The sequence below is a fragment of the Haliotis asinina genome, chromosome 11, assembly GCF_037392515.1.
Source record: "Haliotis asinina isolate JCU_RB_2024 chromosome 11, JCU_Hal_asi_v2, whole genome shotgun sequence".
NCBI lineage: Eukaryota > Metazoa > Mollusca > Gastropoda > Lepetellida > Haliotidae > Haliotis > Haliotis asinina.
The window spans coordinates 46,730,646-46,751,587 of NC_090290.1; the positions used below are offsets into that span (position 1 = coordinate 46,730,646).

The 20,942-nt window shown below is 41.3% G+C and overlaps 2 protein-coding genes across 2 annotated transcripts in view; one reads left to right on the plus strand and one right to left on the minus strand.

Annotated features, from left to right (window-relative positions):
- The window catches only part of LOC137256083 (uncharacterized), a 40,532-nt gene extending 33,822 nt beyond the window's left edge, over nt 1-6,710 (plus strand). The window contains exons 20-21 of the mRNA XM_067793781.1: nt 2,449-2,649; nt 3,627-6,710. Coding sequence (XP_067649882.1) covers nt 2,449-2,649; nt 3,627-4,301 — 876 coding nt within the window. The 3' untranslated portion in view covers nt 4,302-6,710. The remainder of the gene's footprint in view (nt 1-2,448; nt 2,650-3,626) is intronic.
- Nucleotides 6,711-14,534: 7,824 nt separating this feature from the next.
- LOC137256054 (cytochrome c) lies at nt 14,535-17,712 on the minus strand. The gene is made up of 3 exons (XM_067793733.1): nt 17,624-17,712; nt 16,058-16,249; nt 14,535-14,959 (listed from the first exon to the last, which is right to left on the minus strand). The coding sequence occupies exons 2-3, from the start codon at nt 16,239-16,241 to the stop codon at nt 14,814-14,816; spliced, it is 330 nt and encodes a 109-aa protein (XP_067649834.1). The 5' UTR covers nt 16,242-16,249; nt 17,624-17,712; the 3' UTR covers nt 14,535-14,813.
- Nucleotides 17,713-20,942: the final 3,230 nt, after the last annotated feature.

Here is a 20,942-nt window from a genome sequence, read left to right on the forward strand (position 1 = left end):
TTTCTGATTGGACAGACAGCCAGCTATAAACAGACTTCCTACAAATGTCAACTCGCTCATAATGTACAGTGCTGACGATCCTAAGACGAAGAATGACGCATACAATCTCATCATGAGAGAAGTCAACTCAGTCTACAGTTGGACTTTACTATCAGGCTACTAACTCAGTTTGGATGACTTGTGAATCTTAATTCCCCGGGATTTGATTCATCACTACATTGAAATACATCGCTGTCCCAGAAGATTGGTGGGTTCAAGCCGATGTTAGAAGTTCCACTCTCTCCGTTACCACTACTACAGTGACAGTGTCTACACTGTCTGCTCATGTCACCCCAGAATATGACCAGACGAAGATGCCTACAACTACGTCTATGACAGCGGCTCTTAAGTCACAGTTTCACATCCTGATCGGTTTATGATGCAGGACATCTTGAGACCATACCCGCTATGGTGGACCCTCCAGTCGAATGTCTGTGTAGGAACGTATTTGTTATAGCCTGTCTACATCAGTCATCTCTATGTAAATGTATTACTACAAGACTGGGGACCTTACCTGAACAACAAGGTTTCAGCAGGAATCTCAACATATCAACCAGCTGGAGATGTAAACAGTAATCAAGGTTATTTGTCTCTGGTCGACAGCACTGAGGAACAAACTACTGATGGTTCACACAGACAACTCCACAGTAGTATTCTACATAAACAAGCAGGGATCAACAAGATCTCTCAGCCTGCTACTGCTACAATCGACCTTTCTACTATTCATCATATTTGACGATCTGAATCTGCACATAAAGGCATGTTACATCCCAGGTCCATGCAACACCGTGGCCGACGCATTATCACACCTGCTACTCCCATCCCTGACAGAAAGGATGCTTCAGTGAGAGGCGTTTTGTCTAATTAGTTAGACCTTCAGATAGATCTACACACCATGAATTTCAAAGTACAACAGGTATCGACAGGTACCAGATCTGGTAGTAAGGGCAACAGACGTTCTCAGCATACCGTGGGAAGGACGGAATGCGTATGCGTTATCCCCTTCAGTACAACTACCAGTTTAGAAGAATCATCTTGTCCATCCGCACACCAAACAGGTGCACAGCAATCCATCTGCATTCTGACTTCATGTTTCAAGTGCCTATTTATCCCCATATCTACTAAGACACCTTCTGAAGTATCCTGCAAAACTATCTCAGTGTGGATCAGAGCTGTTATACTGAGGGCCGATGAAACAGCAGGTCTAGAGCCTCTGCAGAGCCTCCAACCTAAATGATGTCAGAGCCTTGGCCTCTACATTAGCTCTGCATGAAAATTGCTCACTATCAACTATAATGGAGGGCTGCTCTTGGGAATCAAACACAGTGTTTGCCAATCATTATCTATGAGAGATAGCCACGGAGGACGTCACTGGTCTCTTGTCGATGCACAGCAACTAACGGTTCCTCAAAGGCGCTGAGTTTACTCACCCATTTATCACATGACTTGTGGAGACCAAGATGCTCTGCAGAGTATAATGGTTGAGAGTCCATCTTGAACAGACAAGCATGAGTGATTAGGACTCTGTACTCGTAATGAAGATGCTTGTACATGAAGAAGGGTTCTAGTCTTGATTATAATATCTTGACATTCAGTTGCATTAGATACTAGAAGCATGCTAGTTAATCTAGATAACATCTCGTTCCAGTCAACGAAGCCTTCTCCAGAAGACAAGTTCGACTGGATGTGATTCCCCAAGAAAGTTACAGATGAATATTGGAAGGACAGGACCGAATTATTGCCATTACAAGTTCCTGTTAGGGCCAGAAATATTGGATGTAATTTTGACAGTCAGCAGAAGCCAGTGTGGCCTGACCTGCCGCCATTTCCATCGGAGTCTGTAAGCAATTAAGCATGAGTCAGGATAAGGAAAAATATGTAGTTTTCTGAATAGAATTGATATTTTATACTTATCCTGACCCATGACAAAGCCCTCCCAGCTGCCTGTCTCAGGTATAATAAAGAAGTTGAACCATAAAGCACTTTTAGTGATAAGTGTTATTGCTGTTTCACTTGGTTGATAATTACTACCTCACAAGTTGTTGATGTTCTATGCAAAGTGCACAAGTGATCACAATGTTTTCAAAATAAAAGGGACGGTGGGGTAGCCTAGTGATTAAAGTATCCGCTTCTAATGCTGAAGACCTGGGTTTGGTTCCCCATATGGGTACAATGTGAGAAACCCATTTGTTGTGTCTCCTGCCATGATGTTGATGGAATATTGCTTAAAGCAGCATAAAACTACATTCACTCACTCAATGACTCCAGAATAAAGCTATGACAGAAATGGGTCCATTACATTTAGCATATTTGAATTCACACATAACCCCTGCACGATGGAGGATGATCTCTCCTTCGTCATGTGATGTCTCACAGAGTATTCATGTCTCTTTGTGCTTCTTGTTCCAGTCCACCTCGATGATCTCCACAGAGGACGAGGCGGCTGTAGCCCTCCAGGTGTCAAATGCCTTGACCCAGGCTCTGTTGTCTTTCCGTCTCCGAAACAATGCAGGAGAGGTCAATAACATGACTGTCCAGAAGTTGACCCCCCAGGTACAAATACCAGATGGTTCTCCCAGATCTGCAATATCGTCACATAGTTCATCCAGGGTAGGTTTCTTTGTAGCTGTGTCATATGTAACGTAGTATCATCCAAAAATGGGTTCCACAGGAGATATTGCTTGTTTGACATCAAATATCAGAGATATTGTTTTGATAGTAGATTTTGTACAATGCCCTGACATCACTTTCATGACTCACAATGCTATAGCATCAAAAACCTGATGATGTCACAATGCTGTGATATGGCTGCACTGCAAGTCTAATAGCAGAGATGTACATTTTTCATTGATACCAAATGAAGGATTATTTCTGATGATAAATATAATCTCACTGTTGTGCCCTCTGATGTTAAATATATCAACACTCACTGATAAAAGTCAAACTATCCTCTGTAAGCCTTGGATATTTGTAACTTTATCAACTTGTGTTGATATCAATGATATGACCAGACCCTTGAGTGACACTGATTCCCTCAATTTCTTTGCAAATCAGGATCCCGTTTCACAAAGTGATTATAGAGCTAAGATGATTGAAACTCCCTACTATAACATAGACATCTGACAGTCATAGCACTATGATCTGTTTGTGGAACAGGGCCTATGCTGATAAGTCAGATTTAGATAGCCTGTCTTGTAAATTGGTCCACTTGTCAATTAACTATAGTCTGTTTGGCTCAAAAGCGGACCAATGAATTGCACTTGAAAACTGATAAACATAACATACTCAGTGAAACGCTGTGCCTTTCTCTGCACTCCCCCCTCGTAATAAACGGTGAACTGTGTCAATATTTTAATGATAGTTTGTTAAACAACTTTTTAATTATTAGGACAAAAATTTTACAAAAACCTTACAGAGTTGGTATGATGTTTTGATTATGAACAGCATTTCATTGAGTATGTCTGCAAATGTGTACAATATTAGATCTTCTGGAGATCTGAGGTGTAGGATCCACAGGAGAATCTGTTCTTGGAGTGGCTTCTGTTGCTGTTATCAAATAACTAATTCTGATTTACTTGTGTTTTTAGGTGACACCAAGGTCGTCGTCTTCAAAACGAGTCAGGCAGCAAACAGCCGTCAAAAACTCACTACATATTGACTATCAAGGTGTTCCACCATCAGAGCAGAATTTGTTTCAAGGCGTTCCACCACCAGATCAGAACATGTTTCAAGGTGTTTCACCTCCAGACCAGAACATGTTTCAAGGTGTTTCCCCTCCAGACCAAAACATGTTTCAAGGTGTTCCACCTCCAGACCAGAACATGTTTCAAGGTGTTCCACCCCCAAACCAGAACATGTTTCAAGGTGTTCCATCTCCAGACCACACCATGTTTCAAGGTGTTCCACCCCCGAACCAGAACATGTTTCAAGGTGTTCCTCCTCCAGACAAGAACACACCTCAAGGTGTTCCACCACCAAACCAGAACATATCCCAGTATGGGGCAACACAAAGTATTCCCTCAAGAATGTTCAGAATGACATCAGACAGTGCTCACACAGATTCCACAGTACCCATGGATTACAGTTCCAGTTTGGAACAACAGGCCAGAGCAGCATACCCACATGGAGTAACCTACCCTGGCCTTGCCCCTCAAGGCTCCACTCATCTTGATTACACCTCTACAAGTAATTCATTCCACAACTTTCAACCCCCACTTCCAAGTTATGAGCCTCCTAAACCACCACCACCACCTCCTGTGTGAAATGTGTAGCTTCTGATCCAGTAATGGGAAGGTGTCGAATTAGCACAGCAGGACGTGGAGAAAGCAATGAAAATGTCTGAAAACCTTGGGTCCCATTAGGTCTGCCTTTTCTGATGTTGTTTATGGATCTGTCGACTCCACTTACCCAGGAAATAGAAAGAATGTTTCATCATTTTTTAAATATTCTGCTGATTCCACGCAAAACCTTGTTATGGTATACATGTATTTCCAAAATCTTACAATGCAGTACCAAGACAACTTAGACATAAAAACTTGTCACTTTTCAGAGGTAATTTCTTGCCTCATCTTGTCAGAAATATTTTGTTTTAGAAACTGATGTTTTGGTGAAGAAGTTTATAAACCAATGAAAAAGTCCTGAGTACAGTTGAGTATCTTTGCAATAAAGGGTTAAGCTGAACATATCCCACACTATATAACACATGATGATATGAGAGAGTATCTTCTTCAGTTGGAGAAGTAGATTTGGGATATTCTTCAAGTGTGGCACAGACTCGCCTGCATAATTCTGGACTGTTTGTTTCATCTGTATATGTGGTGCTGGGGTAGCCTAATGGTTAAAGTGTCTTCTCGTCATGCTAAAGACCTGGGTCCAGTTCCCCACAGGGGTACAATGTTAGCCAAGATATTGGTCAAATATCGCTGAAAGTGAGTAAAACAATATTAACTCGCCTACCCCATCTGTGTATATCATGGATAAAATTGTCGTGTCAAATTGAATGGGTGATCTTTTCAGTGTGGTATTGGTGAAATGAGGTTAGTTCATAATGTACAGTTGTATGTATGTTGTTGTAGAAAGGCTACAGATATTTAGCTGTTGCTTACTTAATCTTGAACACTGAGTATTAGCTGTTGTCTTTGTGAAAGTTCACTTGGTTATGCCAATGAGCCCCATCTATTGGATAGTTTCAATAAATGAAGGCACATTTTTTCAAATGATTTCACTTAGAATGTTACTAGGGTGACTTCTAGGATCCACATTCTCACCAAAGTGTTGAATAATCAATCAACAGTGTTATTCAAGTCTTAAGTGACCTGAAGCCAGTGCTTTGATCGTAAATCACAGCAGTGGAGTGGGTGAAAGTTTGATGCATTTCATCCGTAAATGAAGATTTGTGAAGAAATGCTTGAAAAGGTTTCATTGTGTACTTACTTTACAGTGTTATAATTTTAGGTTGTCAAAATACTTCATTCATGTGCAATCAACTTGAAATGAAAGTAGTCATTGTCACACAAATACAGTTTAACTCGATGTGTGTTATACTTACGTTTCCTTGCTATCAATTAAAAAATTATAAAAAGTCTGTAAGCAAAGTTTATAATATGCCTACCTTATAAATCAGTACAAATGTACATGAGTCAATATGTTTATTGCTCTACTTCACTGGGTAATTTTTTCATATAGGCATCTTTGTTCAGCTTGGCCTGGCTTACAAATAAGTGATTTTTTTTTTTCACACATTTTATTTCATTCACATAAATGTAGAATATTGACCCTGTCTTATTGAGGTTGGTTTGCTATTTCCTTTCTTGGAAGTCAGAAGTTAAAAGACTTTGTCCTTTTTTGTGTAATATTTATTTACTTTTTTGATTGGATTTAATATATTGGAAGATTATTTCTTTACAGTGGAAAGATACTCACATCCATAGCTAAAGTGAGATGTTTATAGTGAACACATATATTTCAAACTGTTTTGTTTGCACATCACTTGATGTTTATTTACAGTTATAACAAACTGAAATTAATGCTCTCTTTGAGTTCATCATGACCTTGGTTCATTCCATTTTCTTACACATTTGGGAATTAATGCAAACATATGGCCCGATTGGTATGTGATCATTTCAAAAAGAGCTAGTGTGGCGGGGTAGCATAGTGAATTAAGTGTTTGCTCATCACACCAAAGACCCGGCTTCAATTCCACAGATGGGTTAAATGCATAAGGCCTATTTCTGGTGTCCTCTGCTTTGATACTTCTGGAATATTGCTAGAAGAGGCGCAGAACCCAACGTACTCAAATTAAAGGTGCTTCATTATGATGTTCCAATGTAATGTAGGTCTAAATGAGTGTTATTATGTTGCCCTCAAGTAAATGAAAGTGTAGTACATTGTTTTAAGCTGTATGTTTCTGGTTCAACATTGTAGCCATGACAAAAGGGTTACTCTGTGGGCCAATGCATTTCAGCAAAACAGTCTTTGCACATGGCACAGTTTCCGAAAATGCCACTTGTATCAGTTGATTTAAGACCAGTTACAAAATGAATCTAATATGCAGTTGGTTTGAAGATATGCGTTTGTGTTAAACTGTTTACATGTTTTTGATGTGAGATGGTAAGGAATAATTACTTTGTAAATATAGTGTATATATATAAACAATAAAAACATTAAACATGCATGTTTCTATGTTATGTTTTCCTGGGACTATATACATATCCTATGTCTGCATTTGTTCTTAGGACCTGTGAAGGTCCGGGGATAGAATATGCCTCCAGCAACCCATGCTTGCCATAACAGGCGACTTTGCTTGTCGTAAAAGGCAACTAACTGGATTGGGTGGTCAAGCTTGTTGACTTGGCTGACACAGGTCATTTCCCATTTGCACAGATTGATGTTCATGTTGTTGATGACAGGATTGTCTGGTCCAGATTTGATTATGTACAGACCGCTACCATATTGCTGGAATATTGCTGAGTGTGGTGTAGAACTCACCTGACTCACTTTGTGCTTAGATAGATTAACACAATGATATAGTTTAACTTAAATCTTTCAAATCTGATTAAGTTTTGAGAGTGCTTTTCTACTTCTCATATCTGCTTCTAGGCACTGGGTCGAAACATGGATTTTTGACATGAATCATATGTAAGTTTCATGAACAAGTGTCAAAGGCCCCTATAGTAATCTGTGTGTGGGTTCTATGTCACCATGGACATGATGAATACCTAAAGGGGTTTACGAGGGCACCCTAGGGCTTAGGCCTACCACAAACATTGCCTGGGGAAACTTTCATTACATTGGATTATTCAGTGAGTTGCATTTAAGATTACTGCTATTATATAACAAGTCATAATAAACGCTTGTAACGGCATGTTAACATGGATACTCGACTCATGCCCATCCTACTGCAGGTCTTGTTTACAAAGCTATCAGAATCTTAAATTATCACAGCCCAGACTTTAAATGTTTGTCACACTGCAAACTCACCTTCATTGTTTTATGCTCTTAGTACCTTGCAGGGCAACAGGAAGTACCAAAAATTGGGGCAACAAGCACTGTAACAAGATTCATACTGGATCTGGCCTTCACTGAATTCAACAACAATGTTTGTCATAAGAGGTAACTGACAGGGTCAACTGGTAAGGCTTGTTGACTTGGTTGACATGACATTGTATTCCAAACAAGTGGATGCTCATGTTGATCACTGGATTGCCTGGTTCAGACTTGATGATTTACAGACCGCTGCCATATGGCTGGAATATTGTGGAGTGTGGCTTAAAACAAATAAAAATCCAGAAACTTAAAAAAATCCAGGATGATCTTAACTCCCATACTCTTAACACAGACTAAAGATGGTTGTAATGTTATGGTTGTTTTGCGGAAGAGGGCACAGGCGATTTAGACAGTAGACTACAAAGGCAAAGTGACCAACTGATTTGTGATCCTTAAATGTAGACCATTATCATGATGACTGTACAATTACTGTGCTGATATATTCAGTTGGATCCACATGCAGAGATAGATCTTGGCACTAACATGACTGTAACTCTCCTAGTTATCAAAGGGTTATGATTGCCTTAATGCTAAAATAGTTCTGCACAAGTTGATCTTGGTGCTTGTCCAAAGATCTAGAATTCCCTTTCGGCTTGTCCTGAGGCAGTAACACCATTACACAATGTGACAGCTAGTTAAGGAATACATGTTAATGACCACACCACTCATTCACTACAGTGAGGAACACCTGCAGGCACTTACGGAGGGCAGAGATGTCAACACAAAGGTTTTTATGACATTCCTATGCAGCCCAAGGGAACACACTGATGAATTGCCTAACTCCATTTGCAGTGGACTGTATATTAATGTAGTCAAATACTGTTGTCATTACAGAGCCAAAGCAGTAGTATAGGGAATGGGGAGAAAAACCGGTAGCGGGTACACTTTGCTTAGAAGCTTCTGAGTATAGCTAATTCTGCTACCAGCATATATATTCAACAAGACCCATTCGATAAGACCACTTTTAGGCTGCTCCCAATTACTCCCAATTATAGTGTATTCCCAATTAGAGCTATGCGGGTACATAGACATAGAAATATGCCAGGAACCAAGCTCTCGCGAGAAGCATATACCGAGATCCGATCGGGTCGTTTGTCCATTCGGGAAGCGAAGAGGAAGTATCACATATCGCAAGCTCGATACACACGAATCCGAGGTGGTATAGACAAGCCCACAACTCCCGATATATCCGAAGACTTGGAGGCCCTGCTGCAGAAGTGTCGCCCCATGTTGCTTTCCGACCGAGAGAAACAAATCCTGGAGCAATCGGGACACACCTTCTACGAACACTACCAGATCCCCAAACAGTTTCTCGAACTCTACTTGCTGTGCTTTCGTCCACTAGTAGAAGCCGGCAAAATAGTTGATTTCGTCTACATCTGCCCACCCAACCAATTTCGACCCTCGGCGGGCAAACTCCGAATCATTCTCGCTGATAACTGCTATCCGGGCCCCAAGGACAGACACAACCGATGCACCGACTGCCTAGCCACTCTATCGGAACTGCCTGCTCTCTTCGGACCCGACAACTCTACGTGCAAGTGTGGTGCCACCGACCACTGCGTCGACAGCAAGAAATGCATTCTCTGGGAACAGAAAGCGATAGACTACACACCCCAGGAGCGACTTCCACTCGAGGTTCCAGAAGAGATCGAGGTTGGCAGCTGTTGTGTGAATATAGAGAACCTATACGACAACGCCTGCCTTTTCTGGAGCATACAATACGCACTCATCATCAACAAATTGATGGACCGTTGTACGTGTAAGGAGAAAGAGTCTTGTATCTTCTGGCGGTTATCGGAGAAAGCAGAGGTACCACAGGGGCGGGGTAATATTTGGCATACCCCATTACCCGACTATGGTGGACCCAAGCATATGGAAGTAGCACCCCCTCCATGCAGCGAACACAAAAAAGCTGCGAACGTCCCAGAAGGAGTCTACTTATGCAAAAAGTTTGCTGTAGCGGGACACGAAGGGAAGAACCGGCTGTTATTGCTACTCGATCCCCCGACTGGGGAAACGATTCCAGTCTATGGCTACAAGATACGAGAAACGATTCGGGCTGCCGGGGGAATAGAACGCCTACGGTTAGTGCGGGAACCGTTTCTATGCAAGCTCGGTAAAATCTGCTACTCACCTATATCAGAAAAGAAAGACGATAGAGAAATCGAATTACTGCTTCCAGACATTGGACGAGAATAGGTCCGGCAGCTCGCCTAGTATTTTGGTAGATGCAGTCGTGGGCTTACAAAGGACGAATACTTATCTAGGCTAGTTTTTCGTATTCCAACTGCTTTTCGTGGTACCCTACTACTTTTTTCCCCTCAAAAAACAACACTCTACTGCATAATGAAGGGATCCCCACGTTTCGTCTTGGGTGTTTCTACCTTCTCGGTCGGTGTGTGCACTGATTTGCTGTGCTTCCAGGTCTTGTAGACGACCTTCCAGAGAAAAACAGCGGCTAGCGAAAGGTAGGTCCACCTTTGGGCTGTTTCTAGTATCTGCCGCACCTTCTGGATATCCAGATGGGTCTCTTCTTGTTCCTCCTCAACGTTTTCTATTTCCTCTTCCTCATTGTCCTTATCCAGCATCGACAAGATGTCAACCAACAAATTCGTGGTTTGCTCCATATGAGCCGGCAACGTATTCGTGGTTTGTTCCAAACGAGCCGACATCGCTGCAGTTTGCTTCACACTAGCCTCTAGCCTCCCCAAGCGGTTGTAGAAGTCCTGGATGGTGGACACAGTCGGCTCTGCAGCAGGCAATACGCTCTCGCTAGGGGGTAAGATGGCCGCAGGCAATACGCTGCCGGCAGACGTCTCACTAGCGGGAGCAGGCAATGCGTCTGTGCTGGTCGGAGGTTCTACAGCAGGCTCTCGCCATATGTCGTAGAGTCTTGTGGATCCAATACCGAAGCGCTTTTTGACCTCGCTTGCTGGGAGCACCCCTCGAAGGGAGCGTATTTCTTGGACCTTTTCCGAAGACAAATCTCTTCTTGGTGGCATGGGGTGTTTTTCCTGGGAATATATATATATACCATACTTCCTACTTGTCTATATAGGAACCAATCCTCTCCCAGGAAACTTCTAATAATGCTTAGCAATGCTTAGCAATGCTTAGTAATGCTTAGCAAATGCTTAATAATACTAAGCATTTGCTAAGCATTACTAAGCATTGCTAAGCATTGCTAAGCATTATTAGAAGTTTCCTGGGAGAGGATTGGTTCCTATATAGACAAGTAGGAAGTATGGTATATATATATATTCCCAGGAAAAACACCCCATGCCACCAAGAAGAGATTTGTCTTCGGAAAAGGTCCAAGAAATACGCTCCCTTCGAGGGGTGCTCCCAGCAAGCGAGGTCAAAAAGCGCTTCGGTATTGGATCCACAAGACTCTACGACATATGGCGAGAGCCTGCTGTAGAACCTCCGACCAGCACAGACGCATTGCCTGCTCCCGCTAGTGAGACGTCTGCCGGCAGCGTATTGCCTGCGGCCATCTTACCCCCTAGCGAGAGCGTATTGCCTGCTGCAGAGCCGACTGTGTCCACCATCCAGGACTTCTACAACCGCTTGGGGAGGCTAGAGGCTAGTGTGAAGCAAACTGCAGCGATGTCGGCTCGTTTGGAACAAACCACGAATACGTTGCCGGCTCATATGGAGCAAACCACGAATTTGTTGGTTGACATCTTGTCGATGCTGGATAAGGACAATGAGGAAGAGGAAATAGAAAACGTTGAGGAGGAACAAGAAGAGACCCATCTGGATATCCAGAAGGTGCGGCAGATACTAGAAACAGCCCAAAGGTGGACCTACCTTTCGCTAGCCGCTGTTTTTCTCTGGAAGGTCGTCTACAAGACCTGGAAGCACAGCAAATCAGTGCACACACCGACCGAGAAGGTAGAAACACCCAAGACGAAACGTGGGGATCCCTTCATTATGCAGTAGAGTGTTGTTTTTTGAGGGGAAAAAAGTAGTAGGGTACCACGAAAAGCAGTTGGAATACGAAAAACTAGCCTAGATAAGTATTCGTCCTTTGTAAGCCCACGACTGCATCTACCAAAATACTAGGCGAGCTGCCGGACCTATTCTCGTCCAATGTCTGGAAGCAGTAATTCGATTTCTCTATCGTCTTTCTTTTCTGATATAGGTGAGTAGCAGATTTTACCGAGCTTGCATAGAAACGGTTCCCGCACTAACCGTAGGCGTTCTATTCCCCCGGCAGCCCGAATCGTTTCTCGTATCTTGTAGCCATAGACTGGAATCGTTTCCCCAGTCGGGGGATCGAGTAGCAATAACAGCCGGTTCTTCCCTTCGTGTCCCGCTACAGCAAACTTTTTGCATAAGTAGACTCCTTCTGGGACGTTCGCAGCTTTTTTGTGTTCGCTGCATGGAGGGGGTGCTACTTCCATATGCTTGGGTCCACCATAGTCGGGTAATGGGGTATGCCAAATATTACCCCGCCCCTGTGGTACCTCTGCTTTCTCCGATAACCGCCAGAAGATACAAGACTCTTTCTCCTTACACGTACAACGGTCCATCAATTTGTTGATGATGAGTGCGTATTGTATGCTCCAGAAAAGGCAGGCGTTGTCGTATAGGTTCTCTATATTCACACAACAGCTGCCAACCTCGATCTCTTCTGGAACCTCGAGTGGAAGTCGCTCCTGGGGTGTGTAGTCTATCGCTTTCTGTTCCCAGAGAATGCATTTCTTGCTGTCGACGCAGTGGTCGGTGGCACCACACTTGCACGTAGAGTTGTCGGGTCCGAAGAGAGCAGGCAGTTCCGATAGAGTGGCTAGGCAGTCGGTGCATCGGTTGTGTCTGTCCTTGGGGCCCGGATAGCAGTTATCAGCGAGAATGATTCGGAGTTTGCCCGCCGAGGGTCGAAATTGGTTGGGTGGGCAGATGTAGACGAAATCAACTATTTTGCCGGCTTCTACTAGTGGACGAAAGCACAGCAAGTAGAGTTCGAGAAACTGTTTGGGGATCTGGTAGTGTTCGTAGAAGGTGTGTCCCGATTGCTCCAGGATTTGTTTCTCTCGGTCGGAAAGCAACATGGGGCGACACTTCTGCAGCAGGGCCTCCAAGTCTTCGGATATATCGGGAGTTGTGGGCTTGTCTATACCACCTCGGATTCGTGTGTATCGAGCTTGCGATATGTGATACTTCCTCTTCGCTTCCCGAATGGACAAACGACCCGATCGGATCTCGGTATATGCTTCTCGCGAGAGCTTGGTTCCTGGCATATTTCTATGTCTATGTACCCGCATAGCTCTAATTGGGAATACACTATAATTGGGAGTAATTGGGAGCAGCCTAAAAGTGGTCTTATCGAATGGGTCTTGTTGAATATATATGCTGGTAGCAGAATTAGCTATACTCAGAAGCTTCTAAGCAAAGTGTACCCGCTACCGGTTTTTCTCCCCATTCCCTATACTACTAAAGCGTATCATTCCCTATGTGCACTAAAGGCTTTAAAAAAACCAGGTCATTCAGGACATATCTGTGGTCTCAGGGCTGTGCAGATATGATATACAATAAATGATGCGCTGATCAAAAACTGTTATTTTCACATCTACTAGTATTCAGAAAAATTTTTAATGCTTGGAAAAAGTACCAATGAAATAATGTAACATTCTGTTCAATCGACTCTTGTGCCCTCTATTGGCCGAACATTATTTCAAGCAATCCCAGCAGAGTGTAGCTTGTAGCGCACTTTACGAATATCATACGCACCTTCTTTTCATTTTTTTGGAACCTGGTCAAGCTGCTATAAGAATCTAGGGGCTGGTTTTGAGAATGGAGAAACTAGTTCAAACCACTATGCTGATCTCAAATTGTTCCTTTTCCTTGTTCCATTTAAGCCAAATATGTTTTAATAATATCATGACAAAAAAATTATTAAAGCTTAATTGTTGTCTTTGCTGCATAAATCAAAACTAAACTCAATTATAAGTAGTTTCTTTAAAAAAACACATTCACCAAGGACAGTACATCTCAAAATATATGCTTTCTCATAGCAATATATGAATTCTGTGCCATAGCCAAACCTAGATGTTGAAAATTCAGAATTGTTCAGTTCTCAATATTCACAACAGGCTTTGACTTGTCTGAATCTCTTGGACTAGATGTGTGAACATGTCTATGGCACTTATTCATTTCTTTCATGCTAGTCCAGTTTACCTGCGCAAAATATGTACTGGTATGCTATCACTCTATACATGATGTAAATATTTTGTTAAACAATTTCTAAATGCACTCTTCTGGTATTGGGAACTTAATAATCATGGTCTCCAGTCATGTACGATGTATTTGGAACCCAGCATGACAAATTCACTATAAGAGGTTTGTACTAATTGTACACTGCAACAACACTACAATATTTGACCACATTGAAATAAAAATAAATCCAGACATTTGTGGTATTTAGACATGGAATAAATAGCCATGTCCTCTTACAATGTGTTTGGAAACGTACTTGACCACATAATTACATTTGTTCCGGTTTACGTTAAGAATGATGGGGTTTCATTGTGCATAGGCATATATATCACGGTCACTCTTATATCCTGCAAGAGGCAACTAAAAAGATCGAGTGGTCAGGCTTGCTGACCTGAATGACTCATCATATCCTAGTTGCTTAGATTGATGCTTATGATGCTGATCACTGGTTTGTCAGGTCCAGACAATTATTTACAGTCTGCCACCATATAGACTGTTTAGTGTGACGTTAAACAACACACCAACCACATTGGTATTGCACAGGTTTAGTAGTCAAGGGCTAAGAGAATATGGCAACAGAGTTTTATTGCAAGGTTTGCAGGAACCTGAACACCTACTGTATAGGACCAATGGTGGCTATACCCACCTATGCAGTAAGACAATCTGACAAAGTTATATAATCTTCTGTCATTTGCATGCACACAGATGAAAAACAACTTACACCATTTTAAAAGGTTGATCCAGTTTAATAGTGTTTATTTGCAACAAACATTCACACCTCTCTATATCTGCCACTTACCAATAAGTTAAAATCAAGACATCAGTTAAAATTTAACATGACAGCTTATGAAAACCAATGCTCTAAAGTCCACAAAATCGGGGCACAGCCTCCTTGAATGGTTAAAATGATGGAGATAAGATATGTTCAACAGTTCATTCGCGGACACACTAGTTGCAAATTGATACAAGACTGTACAGTTCATAATTTCCTAGAGTTGACGTTATCACTTTGTCGACTCCTCCAGGTACGCAATAAGGTCGGCACGCTCCTGCTTTTTCTTGAGTCCAGCGAAAATCATTTTTGTTCCTGGGATGTATTTCTTGGGATTTTCTAAGTATTCGAACAGTGTTGTCTTGGACCAGGTGATACCTGTACAGCAAAATGAAATGAACCTTAGTGTGATTTACATGTTGACATAGTTTAATATACGAACACAAAATATAATGTAGTGTATACATCTTAGCATAAGATGTCTCTTGCCACTATGGCAACAGCAAGATGTAAGATGAAGAGCTTGTTGAAACAGTGTTAACAGTGTCTGACCCTCTGACAAATCCGGCAGATTTTCCAACAGTCAGACAGAAATTCCCAACTTGCTTGCCCCAGTGTCTGACTGAATATATCACAATAACTGTCTGAAGTTGATATTTGTGGCATGCCACACTTGTTCACTGTTTATAAATTTATGTTTATAATGTTTGTCATTATATAACGTTAATAATTTCTGTGCCAATAATGAGAAATGTTAAATCTGAAAAATGTGTGTTTAATTTTATTCAGTGGGTCCTGTGAATTTTCAGACAGACATCTGAAGCTTACAGGACCCAATGTCCTGTTACTATGAAACACCATTCGTGAACACTGTAAAATGGTTACTTGTCAGTGAGAGCAGGGCACATGTGAAAACAAAGTTCACCATTTCTGGGATGGCAACAGGAACATATTGTGTTATCCAATGGGTCATTTAGATGATTCATAGAAATGATCAATTTAAAATAAAACTGGTGAAATTTGCAGATTGATGGAAAATGGCCATCCCTGCTGTTCCTCAACATTTGTTGCTTGTCCTGACAGACAAGACTTGGTTACATTTGTCACTCATCTCCGTAGCAAAGTTTATGCATTCAGAATGCACGTAGAATGCTCCTAGTTCACCAGGACTATAACCATTGGAATTTGCTTATTTGATGGTCTTGGGCTAGAGGACCAGAATTTGAAATGCTTCTGCTATTTGTTCACAATCTGTTTTTTCCTGTGTGACTACCTAGATGAAGTTGTGTTTGTAACAATATCTTACAACCTGTATCAATAGTGGAACAAAGTCAAATATTCCACAATTTACTATATTACTTTGCAGCAGAAACTCAAAAGATTGGGCAAATACAAAGGAAAACTACTGTCAAACTGTTTGACCTGTTCACTAAAAGAACACATAAAAAGAATGTGGAAAGATCCAGTTCAAGTCACCTTTGCTCTTGTTGGCATCTGTGTAAGAGAAACCTGCTGCTTGCCCAGTCTTGCGTCCAATGAGTCCATTCAAGCAGGGTCCAGTCTTGTGCTTTCCCCCTTTTTCTACAACATGGCACTGGGCACACCTCTGAACAAAAATCTTCTTTCCCTTCTCAGCATTTCCGGCTGGTATGTCTGCCATTTTCTAAACTGAAAATTCATGAACAAGACGTTTTCAAACACAATGAATGATGTAGGAAACAATACTGCAGTATGTGTTCTGGTTGTCATGGAAACCAAACCAAACAGAACACCTCCTGGGGCTACTATGATACTCTTTGTCTCTGTGCATACAGTATTTGCATTCAAGAAACCAAAGTATTTAACTTCTAACAAGGACCTCTGACCCTTCTGGACCATGCAAAATTACAGAAGTGACTTGTGGCACATACTGTTTGATTAATCGTTTCACTTCCACCACTATCCATTCATAGAACTAGAAGTCAGCCATATTATAAAGTAAGCAGCAGACAAAGAGATGCTATTGGAAACAATTGTGGATAAAGCTCAAAACAAACAAACATTAACACAGCTACCATTCCTATGTTTTAATGATCAATGACAATGTCCTTATGCCTTTTGCAAGGGTGAGTGGGAAAACACCCCCTGTAACATAGGTAAACCAATCACACAAGGTACCTCAATCACAACATGCAGGCACTGGGAAAGGCAGGGGCCTTGTTGCCATTTTGCATATTAGAATAAAAATGGTCCATTAAAATTACTTTTAGTAAAAGCGCAGTGGCCCTTTCTAAATTCTGGAAAGGCTCGTGGTCAAAGTTCTCTGTCACAATCCCTGAACATGTAAACAATGCTTTACATTTCTTTTGTGCAAGCATCTTAAAAGCATCCCGCTACTCTCCAATAGTTATTTCCAGTCAGCAGTGGTTTCGTTAAGACTCTGTTCCTAGTGCAGTGGATTTTTGAACACGTTGAGGTGCCTCTAAATTACTTCTGTTGACGTGTTGACCAATACAACATGCACACACCTATCTTCCGGGTGGGACTGCCTCAGATTGAGGTGTGTTGATGAATTGAAATCGATCTCATTTTAATCCAAGAATATTCCTGCCTCCCAGAATGACTGATCTTGGGGTGTATCCATCCCTTGACAGTTAAGTACACAGGTTTGACAGCAAATACTACTCATTTTACGCAACATTCACACGTGGTTCATTCATGACCTTGCAAACACCCACGTGACCTTCTCTCAAAGCTCTCACGTACACATCCATAGACGCACCAAACATCGAAATGTGACAAAATTTCTTCTCCCTAAATAGTTTATGTCTCTTATAGTGTATCCAAACAAAAAGTTCTTTAAACATTTCCTAAAATTACCCGGGCTGTCTGTTTTGTCATTGAACTGTCCACAACAGGCAGCGTTCGACAGCATTTCAATGAAATTTCTGTTTCACTTCACACAGGTCTTAAAACTACTGTTAGAACATATCCATACTTGACACAATCACCAAATTTCTTATCTGAGCTAATGAAATAGAACAATTTTATAAAACAACTCACATGTTTGTCCTCGAACGTTCCAGTGAAAATACCGGTAAACTGGCTACAGCTATGGCTGCTTTATGAAAGGACTGTGACGTCACTTTGAGGTCAGTGGGTGATTTCATTTTGTATTGAGGGGTGTTTCGTCTATTACTTAACGCATCGTTTCTTATGACTGGACAACAAAACCTTATGACCTAGTGATGTATACTATAACTTAAAATCACCATTCTTTGCTATAATTATGATATGTGTAAATTCTATCAATTTAGGTAGCAGTTGCAGATAAGTTCTGTATATCCCCTCAAACAAGTAAACTATGCCGATCTGGTTCCGGATTCCAGTTGATGTCATCAAACCCGTTTCTTTCGAAACCCCCCTCGACGCAATTTTTTAAAAAACAAAAGATCTTGATTATAAATCGATAATCGATGCAAATTAAAATGTCAATTATGTATTTCAGATTGGTAAGAACAAAGACGAACACATTCTCAGTGCACGATGCAACAGCTTGCTATCGATTTTGTTACAGTTATTGTCTTCTGTTCGATGTAATGAAAACTACGAATGACTTACTTACATAATTAGTCATTCGGGAAACTGGTGTCTCTACTGTATGATACTAAACTCAACTTATATTTTCAACAAACTATAAAGTTGAATGATAATTTAATACGAAATATACAAGCATCGGCATCATCATAAAAGCATACCATTCACCCACAAACACATGTACAACAACACCCTTGCATCTTTCTTTATATGTAACTATGCGTATGGCTTGATAAAAATGTTTAGCATATTAGCAGCTTAATATTGAAACCTGTGTCTACATTACAAAAATTCTGACTAGTGAGTTATATGATATGGGCTAGTAACTTTCCGGCATAGGTAGCACGACTGGCTTGCAAAATTTGGAAACCATTTGGCACACTGGCACGGAGAAGTGTAAGTGTATGTGTTTCCTTGGGTTCTCGAACGGCCATGTAGTATAAGTAGCTATGTTTTATATATACTACTCAAAAGAAGGTAAGGAACACCAAAATTTCGCCATATATATAACTACTTCAACGGGCGTTTACATACTGGCGCACGACACACACACACGTGTACGCAGAAACACGAACGGACACATGCATATACTAATTATTCGGATATTTTCTGTACGGTAATTTACACTGCTTGTTTAGGCAGTTATTCGAGTTTTATGTTCTTTTATTAATAGATTTCATTACGCTTGTTTCATTTTGTTCATTTATATGTTCTTCTAGCTTTATGTTTTCAATAAATGTGTACGACAAATCCATTTGTACTTTCACAAGAAACCAGTTAACCTTGAAAGCACCGTGTGAGGGCAATAAGACTAATTAAACCCGCTTTACAATGAGCAATTTCGGCTATTGTCCACGTGTTGGGGCGATTACGTCACCCATGTCAGCTTTCATCTTCAGGGGTCTTATCAAAACATTTCAAGGTTAAAAAACCCAGTGTACCCAAGTTGTTCGTTACGTAAAATATGTTTTGACACGAATGCCAAAAAGTGCATGGGACTCGTTGTAAATACACATGTATAGGCCCTATTTATAGTTTTGTTTTCTTTTACTGAACAAAGACCATACCCGATACATGGTCTTTGCATTTAAGAGCTATTCAAGTTTGTTCGTGTTCGTTATGACATGTATTTTATAAACCTCTTGCATTTGAAGACTTTGACACGGCCCCTGCTGTTTGTAATATGACCTGCAGCTAATTACCTCGTCGTATCCACATTATGTAACAGAGTTTCCGGCATAATGACTTAGGTGGGTGTAGTGCCATTTTTTGCATCATACCAGACATGTTTCTATGGTGACGGAATAAAGACCATGGGTAGGTTTTCTAACGAGTTTTTAATTGCACAAGACACGGGACAAATGTTTCTATGCTGATTGAGTGAGTTTAGTTTTAAGTCGATTTTGGGGGCAATATTCCAGCAGCATAACATGGAGAAGATAACAGAAATGGATTTTATTTATTGTATCCATGTGGGAATCCAACCCGGATCTTTAAAGTGATGAGCGAACGCTTTAATTAACCACTCGGCCACCCAACTGCTCCTGTTTCTATGATCAGGGAGCCTATATATATGTTGTAGAGTATCCCTGCTATGATGAAACAGGACATTGATAAAACCTATATCGTCCATGCAAGATCGTATACCAACGTGCACGTTTGCATGTAACTTTGTTTGTTTAATGTTTCACTCCGTAACATTCTTGCTACATGGCGGCGGTCTGTAAACTTCGGAGACTGGACCAGACACTCGAATGACGACGTGCACGAACGAGTATGTGTGTGTGCCTGCCCATGTGTCGATCTGGTTTCATGTAATGGTCCAGTACACACCGAAACAACACTTGTGACTTGTGTAGGTCGTGTGAGTCCTAGAGAAGTTAGACCGTAATATACATATAATCACTCTTATTAAGATTCATTGATTGAATGAGTATGGTTTTACACCTCTTTTAGCAATATTCCAGCAATATCATATCGGAGGACACCAGAAACGAGCTGCACACATCGTACCCATGTGGGGAATCGAACTTGGGTCTTCAGTGTGACGAACGAACGCTTTAACCACTAAGCTACCCCATGTTCCGTCCCAGGAATGAACAGTTGCATATGGAACCATCAGGCCTAATAAAAAGTTAAGAAAACATTTGCTGAATATTCAACAACACGAAAAAACAAAACTCGAAACACTTTCTTCTATCGTAAGTTCACGTGATAGTCCTAGAGTTGTTTGCGAGTTGGTTGGTACAGAGCTGAGACCATATACCGGTATATGGTCTCTGGTACAGAGTGTCAGGTCCATAGCTCTATTGATGTCGAGACATCCCGCTTATCTGGGTCAGTCGGTGACCCAGTTATGTGGTCAGACCCCCAGACCTGACCTAATAAATCTGCACAACCTCAGTAAGGCCAGCTCTGAAACAAACACGAATCCACACTAGTACAGTCGATAGATTTACCCTGTGCGGACCAGGTATATTGGCTGGTGATTGTGTCTGCACATCAATTTATGAGGCAACTTCAGAATTTGCCCTGCATGTAAAACACCAACTGCCGTGTTCGAACACGCATGTTAACCATGTCGAGCTTCGATTGTAATCTGTTGCACGGGGTTAAAGGTCTGTCACACACTTATCTCAATGCTGGTGACGGTGATATACTGTGTTGTATGTACAATTTACCTGTCTGCATTGATCGGTGTTATACAAGACATGCATTTACATGCTTGTGTTCGGACAACCTAATTGTTTTTACGTTCAAAAGACTAGTCTGCTTTAATCTGAGC

What these genes read in the sequence shown, in the direction of transcription:
- LOC137256054 (XM_067793733.1), bottom strand. Translation starts at nt 16,241, where the DNA reads ATGGCAGACATACCAGCCGGAAATGCTGAGAAGGGAAAGAAGATTTTT. An exon ending in AGATGCCAACAAGAGCAAAG is followed by an intron (nt 14,960 to 16,057) that starts GTGACTTGAACT and finishes TTTGCTGTACAG; the next exon opens with GTATCACCTGGTCCAAGACA.